This window comes from Acytostelium subglobosum, assembly GCF_000787575.1.
Source record: "Acytostelium subglobosum LB1 DNA, scaffold: scaffold18, whole genome shotgun sequence".
Classification (NCBI taxonomy): Eukaryota; Evosea; class Eumycetozoa; order Acytosteliales; family Acytosteliaceae; genus Acytostelium; species Acytostelium subglobosum.
The window spans coordinates 577,091-588,924 of NW_012236515.1; the positions used below are offsets into that span (position 1 = coordinate 577,091).

At 43.8% G+C, this 11,834-nt stretch overlaps 4 protein-coding genes across 4 annotated transcripts; 3 read left to right on the plus strand and 1 right to left on the minus strand.

The window, feature by feature from the left end:
- Positions 1-199: 199 nt before the first annotated feature.
- SAMD00019534_085530 (hypothetical protein) lies at positions 200-1,925 on the plus strand (the record flags this gene model as incomplete). The annotated part of the gene is made up of 4 exons (XM_012896444.1): positions 200-280; positions 355-688; positions 764-1,638; positions 1,710-1,925. 4 exons carry the CDS (start codon positions 200-202, stop codon positions 1,923-1,925), a joined length of 1,506 nt encoding a protein of 501 aa, XP_012751898.1.
- A 670-nt stretch (positions 1,926-2,595) lies between these two features.
- Positions 2,596-4,409, plus strand: SAMD00019534_085540 (hypothetical protein; the record flags this gene model as incomplete). Its single annotated transcript, XM_012896445.1, has 4 exons — positions 2,596-3,005; positions 3,071-3,230; positions 3,307-3,670; positions 3,736-4,409. 4 exons carry the CDS (start codon positions 2,596-2,598, stop codon positions 4,407-4,409), a joined length of 1,608 nt encoding a protein of 535 aa, XP_012751899.1.
- A 256-nt stretch (positions 4,410-4,665) lies between these two features.
- On the minus strand, positions 4,666-7,161 carry SAMD00019534_085550 (hypothetical protein; the record flags this gene model as incomplete). Its single annotated transcript, XM_012896446.1, has 3 exons — positions 4,666-5,262; positions 5,338-6,067; positions 6,134-7,161. 3 exons carry the CDS (start codon positions 7,159-7,161, stop codon positions 4,666-4,668), a joined length of 2,355 nt encoding a protein of 784 aa, XP_012751900.1.
- Positions 7,162-9,635: 2,474 nt separating this feature from the next.
- SAMD00019534_085560 (hypothetical protein) lies at positions 9,636-11,641 on the plus strand (the record flags this gene model as incomplete). Its single annotated transcript, XM_012896447.1, has 4 exons — positions 9,636-10,021; positions 10,082-10,628; positions 10,743-10,878; positions 10,974-11,641. 4 exons carry the CDS (start codon positions 9,636-9,638, stop codon positions 11,639-11,641), a joined length of 1,737 nt encoding a protein of 578 aa, XP_012751901.1.
- Positions 11,642-11,834: the final 193 nt, after the last annotated feature.

The window sequence follows — 11,834 nt, forward strand, 5'->3', positions numbered from 1 at the left end:
ATTAAGTATTGTAATGATTGTAAGAATAGTGTTTTCTCATTTATTGACAACTTCACCGAAAATTCAATTTATTTGTTGATCCACCACCAGTATCAAACAATTAAATGATCAAAAGTTAAAGGGGGCGTTCTTCATTTTTACTTTGTACACATAAATAAGAAATAGATAGATAGATATACAGATACAGATATAGTATAAGATGGATAATGATGAAAAGGTCTTACTATTCTTCTCATTAACAAACTCATCAGATCCTGAAGAGGCTTTGTTATTGTTAGAGGTATGTTTGATCACCAATCAATCAATCAATCAATCAATAATGATCTAACATAATAATAATAATATGATGAATAGCAAAATGGATGGGACCTGGATGCGAGTGTAAATCATTACTTTGCGATACATGATACAGGCAATGATAGTGATAACTCAACCAGTGGTCATTCGAGGAAGGATAGTGGAGGTGGCAGTGGAAGTAGTAGCAGCACTAATACAGGTGGGATGATGGATCATGGTTATGACGAAGAGAATGTTCGAGCACCAATCCCTGCCATGCTTGACACAATGATCGACCCCTCACAGATTGCCAACTACATACCAGGCATACCCATCAACAGAGTGCGAGGTCCCAATGGAAACAATGTATTCGAAGCATTCAGAGACTTTACCTCAGAGGGCAAGATTGGACGTATGTGTGATGCAAGGCTGGCTGGCGTGCTGGGCCGATCGCAGCTCACTAACCTCCCCTCCCCTCCACCTCTAGCCCTGCCCAACACAATGAAACAGACACCTAAACAACAGGCATTGGCTAAGCTGTATGAACCACCTTATGATGTACTGTCGTTTGGTACTTTTGCGCAGGTCAAGCAACTGGCCGAACAGGCAAAGTTGTACCTACTGGTGAATATACAGGATGTGACCAACTTTGACTGTCAGATATTGAACAGAGACACATGGTCGGACAAAGGACTCAAGTCCTACATCAAGGATCACTTCATCTTCTGGCAGGTCAATCACAACAATCCCGAGGGTGATATGTACTGCACTCTGTATCCAGTCACCTCTTATCCTCACGTCTCCATCATTGACCCTACAACTGGAATGAAGAAGGATATGCATGAAGGTTACTTCAACTCTGACGATGCTTATAAGTTCCGTAAAGTGTCATCCGTCTATCATATCGCGTCAATCTCGCGCGCGTCGACCCTAACACCTACCCTCTCTATTCTAGTGCAACACTTTATTATCTCACAACAGGGACACAGCCAACCGGAGTCGAATAAGAAGGCAAGGAAGTATACATCAGAGGAGGAGGAGTTGGAGATGGCCATCCAACTATCACTCGCTGGTGCAAACAATGGTTCAACATCATCAGCAACATCATCAACAACAACTGCAGGCAATCAACAACAAAAGTCAACCTCATCATCATCAAAAACAAAGACAAAGGATAATGAAGATGATGATGATGACGAAGATGATGACGACGACATTGATGAAGATGATGAGGACGAAGATGATGAACCACTGGAAGACGACGATGATATGGCATTGGAGGCCTACGAGAAGAAGCCCGTCGAGTTGCCCAAGACCACAATCCCAGACACAATTGGAACAGTTGGCGATTGTATCATTCAGGTATGCTTGACCCTCCCAATCAATGAATCAATCAGTCAATCAATTAACACTCCTACTTACTCATCATGTAGATCCGTCTACCTGGCGGCGACGTGCTCAAGGGCAACTTCAACGCAAGTGACAAGATACAGAACATTTACTACTTTGTCACACTGAAGAAAGGCATCAACAACTTTGTACTATTCACGCCCTTTCCAAAGAAGGAGTTGGTAGGCGACGTGCTTGGACGCACTCTACAAGAGGAGGATCTTGCGCCTCGAGCCATACTCAACCTGCAGGAGAAATGATAATGATGATGATGTTGCCAATCATACATTCATTATCATTAAAGCAAGTAAACTCACACATTGATTGATTGATTGATTGCTACACACACTCTTACTTCTACTCTTAATCTAACTCTAACTCTAACTCTCTCTAACTCTCATGCTATAACGTGGTAGCATGACATACTCTCCTCACTATGCTTTGCTATTCCTCCACCCCATCTCATCAATGGATGGGGATTAAACCAATGTCGTGTATGTATGAAGGTGTGTTGGTCACCTGCCCTTTGCGGAAGGGCCAACGGGTGCTGGGGGTGTGGGTTAGAGCCTTTGTTGGGCGTTTGATTTAGAGTATGAGCTGGAATGAACCCATTCAAATGTACCAATTTCAGACTGCATGATGTGTGTATGTGTAGTAGGGTGGTGGGGTTGAGGGTAAGGACCCAAAGTTCTCGTGCACTCACACAATCAATCATCATTGTTCCAATGTGAGTTGAATGACTTACACTCATGAGTGCTATTGATCATAATCAATCAAATATATATACAATATAATATATATTTCCTTTTATAAGAGAGATTGTTTTTACTTTATTTATAACTTGTCACTCTTTACTCACTCAATCACTCTGTGATCAATAAATCAATCAATCAATCTATCAATAACACACACACAAGGGATCAACTGATGATGTCATTCTCCCCACCAACCTCTGGGGGAGGAGCTCCTGACAATATTGAATCTCCATCAAGTGATGATGATGATACCATAAATAACAATACTAGTATCACATCTACAACAACAACAACAACCAACATTAACAATAACATCAATAGCAACAATAACAACAATAACAACAATAATAACAAAAAGAACAAGAACGTACAACAACAACAACAACAACAATCTATTACATCTACATCGACTACAAATACAAAGTCACCTACTTCGCGCACACCTCGCAACAATTCGCATCACCCACCACCAGAGGCATTCGAATCGTCGCCGTCTGTTGGTGAGATTGGCTGCTCAAAGAGCAAACTAAAGTGTGGCGTCTGTTCATCTGGTGCACCAAAGTGTATAGGAATCAAGTCCTCATGGTATGTTCATTCATTCATTCGTTCGTTCATAACCTTGCCCTAACCTTAACATAACCTTTAAACAGGGCAACTATATTATGGGTCGTATTCTATTCATTGAAGGAGCAGAGGAAGAACCAAGAGTTCTTCTCATTGAAGAGAGATGTATATATATATATGAGCAATCATTGGGACTCTTTGTGTCCCTCAAGGAGTAGATCCAATCGCTGGAAGAAACAGATACAGGTAAGGGCGGAGAGAGGGAGAAGGATGGATGGAAGATGTCTGCGCGCACAAACTAACATTGATGACCGATCAATAGGATGCATTATCACACTCCAAGGTGTTCAAGTCTGGCATACAGAAGCTTGGCTGCAATGGATACTGGAAGCTAAAGGCGTACACTAATCCATGGACAACATCTCGGCCTGACGAGTTGGATGATGTAGACACAATGGCAATGGAGGCAAGCGATGAAGCTGACTCTGACACACAACAGAAGACACAACCTCAACAACCTCAGCAACATCACCAACAACATCAACAACACCAACATCAACAACATGACACTTCACATAGGAAACGACAGATTGTCGATAGCGACAATGAAGACGACAGTGATGAATGCATACCTGATAATTCATCGACCTCATCATTTAGTTTAAAGAAACCCAAGCATGATATAAGTAAGCTCCTCCTCCATCTCCTCCCTTTCCCCTCCCACTGACCCGATGATTCATCATCATTGTAGGAATGGCCTCCTCCCCGTTGGATGATGGTGCAAGCAGGACCACACAGATACAACACAGGCCTGTCCCTAGCATCAACAACACTGGCTCAATCAATAACAACAACAACAACATGGTTGAACTATTCAATGATGTGATACAAGCATTGACATCACGAATCGAGTCAATGGAGCGCAGAGTTCGTGCCGAACTTACCAAACACACCGAGTCCACTCAGTTGCAGCTGGCCCAGTTGAACAAGGACATCAACTCACTGGTACCTCAGATGGTCATCTGGCAATCACAGCTACAACAGCATCAGCTTCAGCATCAGCAACTACACCAACAACAGCAACAGCAACAGCAACAGCAACAGCAACAACAACAACAGCAATCACAATCACAACCACAATCACCGATCCACCCACAAAGCAACATATTGAGTTACCTGCCAGGCCCAAGCGGGTCGTCACGGAACGCTGGCAACTTCGTCGGCGGCAGTGGTGGCGACACTAGTCCCTTTCCCCTCAGACATTTCACCAGTGGCCGCAGCAACACCAATAGCAACGTCAACGTCAACGTCAACAACATTGCCAGCTTCGGCATCAGTGGTAGCACCATTGGTGAAGGTGGCAACAACCCATTTATAGAACAGCGAGACCTAAAAGACCTTTTACCATCATTCCATCGTAAATAAGCATGGCCTCTCTCCACTCCGTGGCGCACATGGCCAGTCAGTGGACTTCCATTTAGAATAGCACGCACGCACTTGGAGCGATGGAGAGAGAGTGACTATTATTATGACCGAGCGCATGGAACTAGAGAATAAACAGATCTGGTTACCATAATGTATGAGTGAGAGATAGAGAGGCGCGGCCATGCCCATGAATGAGTTTATTAACCTGTGCCAGCACTAGCATCGCAGCAGGATACCATTGGATGTGTGGGTGGTGTCAGAGCCCAAACGAGGAAGATGGAGAGAGCTCAACACCACCTGGGTTGCGGGACGATGGACTGGACATCTGCTCCGCTGATTGGCTGTGCATCGGACTGCCAGAGGGTGAGGGTGAGGCGACACTAGAGGCATTCCTCTTGCATCCACCGCACACCATGTATACCATGGGGCGCTTATGTGTCTTGCGGCCGCTGCCACTTCCACTGCTGCCACTGCTACCGCGGCTCGCACCCAATGATCCCGGAGAATCAGCAGACTCATCTAATGATGTCGTTGATGACGATGCTGAAGCGGTAGCATACTCATTCTTTGTCTCACTATACTCGCTCTTGTCCAATATTGTGATGTCGTTGGGCAGACAGGCGAAGCAGTACGAGCATGGACAATCCTTGCACAAGAAGAAGCTACCCTCAGTATCGGATGATGTCTTCTTACACTTTGAGCAAGTATGTCTTGGACATTTCCAACTCCGAGGTGTCTGTGCCAGTCCAGCACACAAGCGATGGTATATCATGGGGCATGACCTACAGAGCACAATGAATCTGTTTCCCTGTGCATCGTCCTGTTGCTTGCATATGAAGCAACACTTTTCTAACTGTGATTGGAATAATTCCAGGCGGAGGAGTTAGAGATGACGGACGGAATTCCAACCTGATTGAGTGAGACATACCAAGTTCTTCTGACGCTTGTTACTCCTTTTCTTCTTGTCACTTGATGCCAAGTCTGATGAGCTGAGGCTTGCAGAGTCGTTGATTGAGGAATGGTCGGTGGGTACACCTTGAGGGAGATGATGGGCGAGGCGTGGACTGCTGGTCTTTGGACTAGGGCTCCTCCACATCATCTCTCCGTCATGTGCCTGGACATAAAGGGGAGCTAGAGATGGCGTGGTCTTGTGTGAGCCTGGAAGAGATGGTGAGGTCAATGGGGATGGAGAGTCTTGTGACTTCCTCACCGACATTGGCACACCACCAGTAGGTGAAGGTGATGAGGACATCTTAACGATGCAGTACTTCATCATCTCGACCATCTTATCCTTCATTGGCGTGAACTTTGGAGAGATGACTCCTGGAGCATCTTGTTGCAACCTCTGAAGTTGTTGTTGCTCATCCTGATTGTATGCCCAATTCTCTACAGTGTTCTGTCCAATCAACTTGATACATAACATCATTGATGTTGTATTGTTGTTGTTATTGTCCATTGTGGAGGCAGCAGTAGTGGATGGTGTCTGTTGTTGCCAATAATGGTCATAATGGACAACAATATCACTGTTGGAGTATTGGTGATAGGATGATGATTGATCGAAGGTGGACAGTAATATATGAGGCTTCTGAATACCTTGCCAATGTTGTTGATAAGATTTGAACGTGGCCTCATCAGTATCCAGTACATAGGCATATGTCCTGTAAAAATATATTATGTGTTAGTACATGCTCATCAATCAATCGATCACTGGCTCAATGGCTTACATTTGGGTACAGAACTCCTCGAGGACGGACAACATGGACGTGGATCCGGTGAGGACTACCAGACGATTGGATGGGAGCTGGTTGGATGCTTCGAGGATATCTTCAAGTGCCATTAACTTGCATGATGTGCGCTGTATCTCAGAGACTGGGACTGATCCAGAGGACACCTCGATGCCATCATCTCCCAACATCGATGTTGGATGATTGACAGTATCCATCAGTTTGAGATATAGGTCAAAGAGCAATGAGGTCTTACTCTCCTCACTCGAACATTGTGATACCTTGGGAATGTTGATTTTGAGTAGACGTACATATTGTGTCTTCTGGACACTGGTCAGAGCAAGGAATAGGGGCAGGTCCCTCTTGCGCTGTTTGAGGTGTCCTTGAAGGAGGTCGGCAATGTGGCGTACTTGGCTGCCGCGTGGGGAGGGCGAAGGCGATGGCGAGCTGGGCATCTCGATCCAAGAAGCACTGCGCTTCTTGGAGATGGGTGTGAGGGAGAGGAGAAGATCGCTATTTGGTGGAGGGGAGGAGGGAGATAGGGCGTTGTGGCTGGGCGGGGAGGAAGAGGACAACGTCTGGCTATTTATTATTAACTCGTGATAGCCTGCAGTGCTGTTGGACAAGCTGAACGGAGTCAATGGGGTGGACGGTGGCGACGACACCATCGAGGGAGGTGAAGTGGCCGCTTGATAAGGTGAATCAATTGGTGAAGATGGAATTGAATGTTGTTGTTGTTGTTGTTGTTGTTGAGTATATTGATGGTGTTGGTGATAGTGGAGGTTGGGATGGATCAGGATATGAGCGGGGATGGGTGGTGGAGGGGGACTTAGATGTCCAACGGGTGGTACCTGGGCTGCCATGTTCAGAATTGGCATGTTCATTGGCATGGCCATCGGCATGGTCATGGGCATGGACATAGGAGAAGGGGCAGCACCAGTTGGAAACGGGAGCATGTGGTAGCCTGGGTAGCTATGGGCGGTAGTGTTTGGATATCCAACATTGTTGAGTTGGTCGTGAATAATCATTGATGGGTGATATTGTGGATGATAGTTCTGAGGATAGCCATGTAGGTATGGTTGGCTATTATTAATATTAAATAATTGTTGTTGTGGATGTGTCGGTGTCTGTTGATATACAGTAGTAGTAGTTGTTGGTGCTGGTGTAGATGTTGGTATTGAGACCTGGAATTGTCCGTTATTATTATTGATATTATTATTATTATTATCCAGGTTTGGTCTATTATAAATAGAGTCTCCCATTGTGAATGGAAGTTTGAGAACTCCCCACTCTAGCTAGGAGTGAGATGTCTTGGTATATGCTTTGGCGTCAACCAATAAATATGGCCTATATTAGTTGAGCTTGCTGGTTCTTTGATTTTTCCACTTAATATTTATATCAATCAACTTCTATGTCCAGAGGACGAAAAATGGATTAAACTGATGGGTTGACGAGGTACACTTGATAGTTGGTTGATTGATTGATTAATTGGTTGAGTTATTGATTGAGAATTATAGAATTACTGGATGGGTGATCGATTGATTAAATAAATGAATGAATGAATGAATGAATGGATTGATTCCAACGATAGAGAATGAATAAAAAGTTTGATGTTGGTAGCGCTGAATAAAGTAAGTACTATGAGTTATAGATAGGATGTTGATGGAGGATCGTATTTGGTAAATAACTTTAGATTGGTTGTTGGATGATGGATGTTGGTTGTTGGGAAGTAAAATAAAAAATAGGTCGTATGTTGTTGATGAGGAAGAGGTGCTAACTAGCTAGCTAGCTATCTATAATCGAGGCGCACTCGAGAGCAAAGGTGAAGTTGATGGGCACGAGGCTGTTGGTGGGACTTTCCCGAGTGGTAGGATTTAAGGTTCTATTGATTGATTGATTGGTTGATAGGCTTAATTTCGAGAACAGTGGACAGTAACACCCGTGTTGGTGGTCTTGGTGGGATGGATGGGTTTGTTTGATTGATTGCGGGTGAGGATGTTGGGTTCAAGTACGTGATGTGTGTGTGTTTGTATAAATGGGCGTCTTGTGGGTCGAGGTTTGTGATGTCCTTTGGCAATAAAACAGTCAAATAAGGTGTAAAAGATAGAGTGTAGATAGGTGGAGGTAGTGTAATTGTTGTTGTTGGTGGATGGATGGATGAATGGGGAAGAGTCGCTTCTAATTATATTATTCTTATTATTATTATTATTATTTATATCTGTGTGTGATGTTGTAAACAATGTTATTGCAGTATCGATTGATTGTTTGATTGTTTGATTATTGTTGATGTTCTTGTTCCCTGTTTAACGAATTATAACGAGTGATTCGAGATAATAGATAAGAATAGTGAACTAACTTTATCAAGGTCGGTCACCATGGATTAATCTATATATCATAACTCAATATCAATCACCTCCACTCTCATAGACACTCACCCAAACACACACATTTGGTTAGACTCGCGTCCGCAATGATGATCAATTGACACCTACAAGTCGCCTGTCTGGCATTGTTGACCACTAATTGAGCCAAGAAAGGGGGGGTCGAAGAACGTGACTTCGTAGGCCGGCAAGGAGGAGGCGCAACGGGGGGTCAGGGCTACCCCCTCGCCTCTAATTGTTGCGGGCGAAGCGTTGGTAATGCTTGGGGACGAACCTTTGGCAGGGGGGCGGGCACGCTCGGATGGACTCAGGTTTTTGATTGAAGCGAAGGCGCGCCACAACTCAGAACTGGAAGCCTCTATCAAATGCAACAGGGATTCGGCCCCAAAACAAAAGAGATAGGCCTTCACATTGTTTTGTTTTTTTGTTTTGCCTAGCTGGACCTTGTTTCAAAGTTGGGCGTGACGACCATCACCTCTCCGGATGACATTGTAACCCAGGACCCAACATCACTGATGTATCTTTGATTTACATACGATCGCGAATATCAAAAGCAACCGATCAGATGATCATCCTGGCAGCCCGGAATGAAGACACACGATGGACTGTCTCAAAGTGTGTGATTGGTGATTGGATATTCGCGATCATACGGTTCCCAGCCCGTTTCGTCTACGTGTAGCTAGACTATCTATGCAATCTTCAACATATCGGACATTCTTTGAGTCCGAAGAGTAATACCAATAACATTCCAAGGATATATGTTTGCTATATTCGTGTTGACATGACTATTGGGGAGGGTTAATATCATTTCGTTTCATTTCGTTTCGTCTCGAGCGTGACAATGATCATGATGTTGTCAACCCTTGTACGATTTGACAAGTCATGACATACTTCGACATCATGTCAACATTGTTGTAAACAATTAATGTTGTTGACCACGGTTGACCCTTGTCTGAACTTCTGGTCCACTAACTTGCTTGGTTATTCTCTATTTGTTTGATTCGAACAACTTTTGTAAAGTGAACGAACGAATGAATTCAAGACAAGGTCTTGTTAGTGCCCATCCCCACACATCTTACAAGAAACAACTTACAAGAAATTGAGATAGAGATAGAGATAACATGGTCGAACATATACCTCTATTCTACACTGATACAACAAATGAGTTGTTGACTGCGCCTCATCAACAACCTGAACATCAACCACAAAAAGACACCAACAACAACAACAATAATAACAATAATGTATTCGATGATGAATACTTTCAGATACAGACAAGCATTGATACAATTGCAAAGTTTGGCTTCAAACGTGTTGCTCTACAACTACCGGATAGTTTGTTGTGGGCTGGCCGCACTATCACTGCCAAACTAGTAACAGCCGCACCACAATGCAAAGTGTTCATACTTGGAGACACATCATATGGCAACTGTTGTGTTGATGAAGTTACAGCTTCACATCTAAAGGCTGACTTTATTATTCATTATGGTCATTCATGTCTATCACCGTATGTTTGTTCATTCATTCATTCATGTCTCACTCACTAATCCATCAATCGAACGAACAGGGCAACTAAACTACCAGTACAATACGTGTTTGGACGCAAGCAATTCGATGTGGATACATTCGTCACATGCTTTAGAAACAAGTTCTCATCAAGTGATAAGGTGATCATCTTTTATGATCTGCCCTATCACTTCATCGTACCAATGCTACGTGAACAACTGCCTGCAAGTGATGTACATCTGATAACAGACATTGACAGTTTTAACAATATATACTACAGTCAATCATTCATCAATAACAAACCGACCTCCACTGCCAACTGCGACAACAACAACAACACTGGATGTTGTAACAATAGCAACAACAACAAGGATGATACTGATCAAGGTTGTTGTGGTGGTAACAACAATGGAAGTAGTGATTGCTGCTCAACTTCACCATCATCATCATTTGACACTAAATTGGAAACAGAGACAAAGAGTGATGACTTGATCTTTGGCAGGAAGCTATCAATCGATCACAAAGACATTGAACAGTACACAATATTATGGATTGGAGAGGAATGCGTTACATTGACCAACCTCCTAATGAACTTTAACAAGAACACTGTATGTCATCTCATGTCCATGTCATATCCTTGGACAGGAATGAAATGAACTGGATTGGACTGGACTGGACTGACTTATACTCAATCAATCAATCAATCAATCAATCAAATGTAGTTTTATAGTTACACTGACAACAAGATACAACAGGTCACATTAACCAAGTCACAATCATTGATGAAGCGTTACTACATATCCAACAAATGCAAGGATGCCAACATTATTGGTATTGTCGTGGCCACACTCACTGTCCGTATGTATCTTGCGTCAGGATGTGCCTTGGGCGCGACCATGCAATCAATCAAACATGACACCTGACCTCAACCAACCAACCAACCGCCAATGTAGAGAAATACTCAGAGACTATTGAGAGACTGAGGAAGCTGATATTGGAAGCTGGAAAGAAGCCTTATGTGTTTGTGGTTGGACGTTTGAATGTACCAAAGTTGGCCAACTTCTCAGAGATTGATATATTTGTGGCTGTTGCATGCCCAGAGAACACTATAATCGACTCCAAAGAGTACTTCAAACCAATTGCCACACCATTTGAACTCAACCTGGCGCTGAGAGGACAGGAATGGACTGGCCAGTACATCACAGACTTTGGCCGATTGTTCCCTCACCTGGTACAGCCACTCAATGATGGCAATCAATCGACAACAAGATCTGATGTTGAGCGTGATGAGGATGACGTCAGTGATGAAGAGGGCAACAGGTATCACTTCTCATTGAGCTCTGGAAAGATTGTAAAGTTCTACAATGCATCGGCAGCAGCTTCAACAACAACATCCAATACTAGTGGTGGCGAGATGGTATCAGTCGATGACAAGCTCAAACAATTGAGTACGGCGACCAATGCCAGCGAGTACTTTGTAGGAAGGACATATCGTGGACTCGAGACCAGGATTGGCGAGACCGAGGTGACCAAGGCCATCACGGGCATGTCCGGTATCCCGATGGGTTACAACACAGACAAAGAGTCAACGACGACCAATCAGAGTGAGGACGCAAAGTAATCGATTAATTGACAATACAGTAACGCACTGCGCTGCTTTCAGGTCCTGACGTGGCTTGATTGTCCTGGACATTTGGGCTTTCCCTTCTCCCTCACGTTCGAGCTTCGACTTTTTTGTTTTGTTGTTGTCTGTTTTGCAAGATTCTTCACTCTCAATCCCGTGTTGCATTTCACAAGATTGAATTGTCTTCATA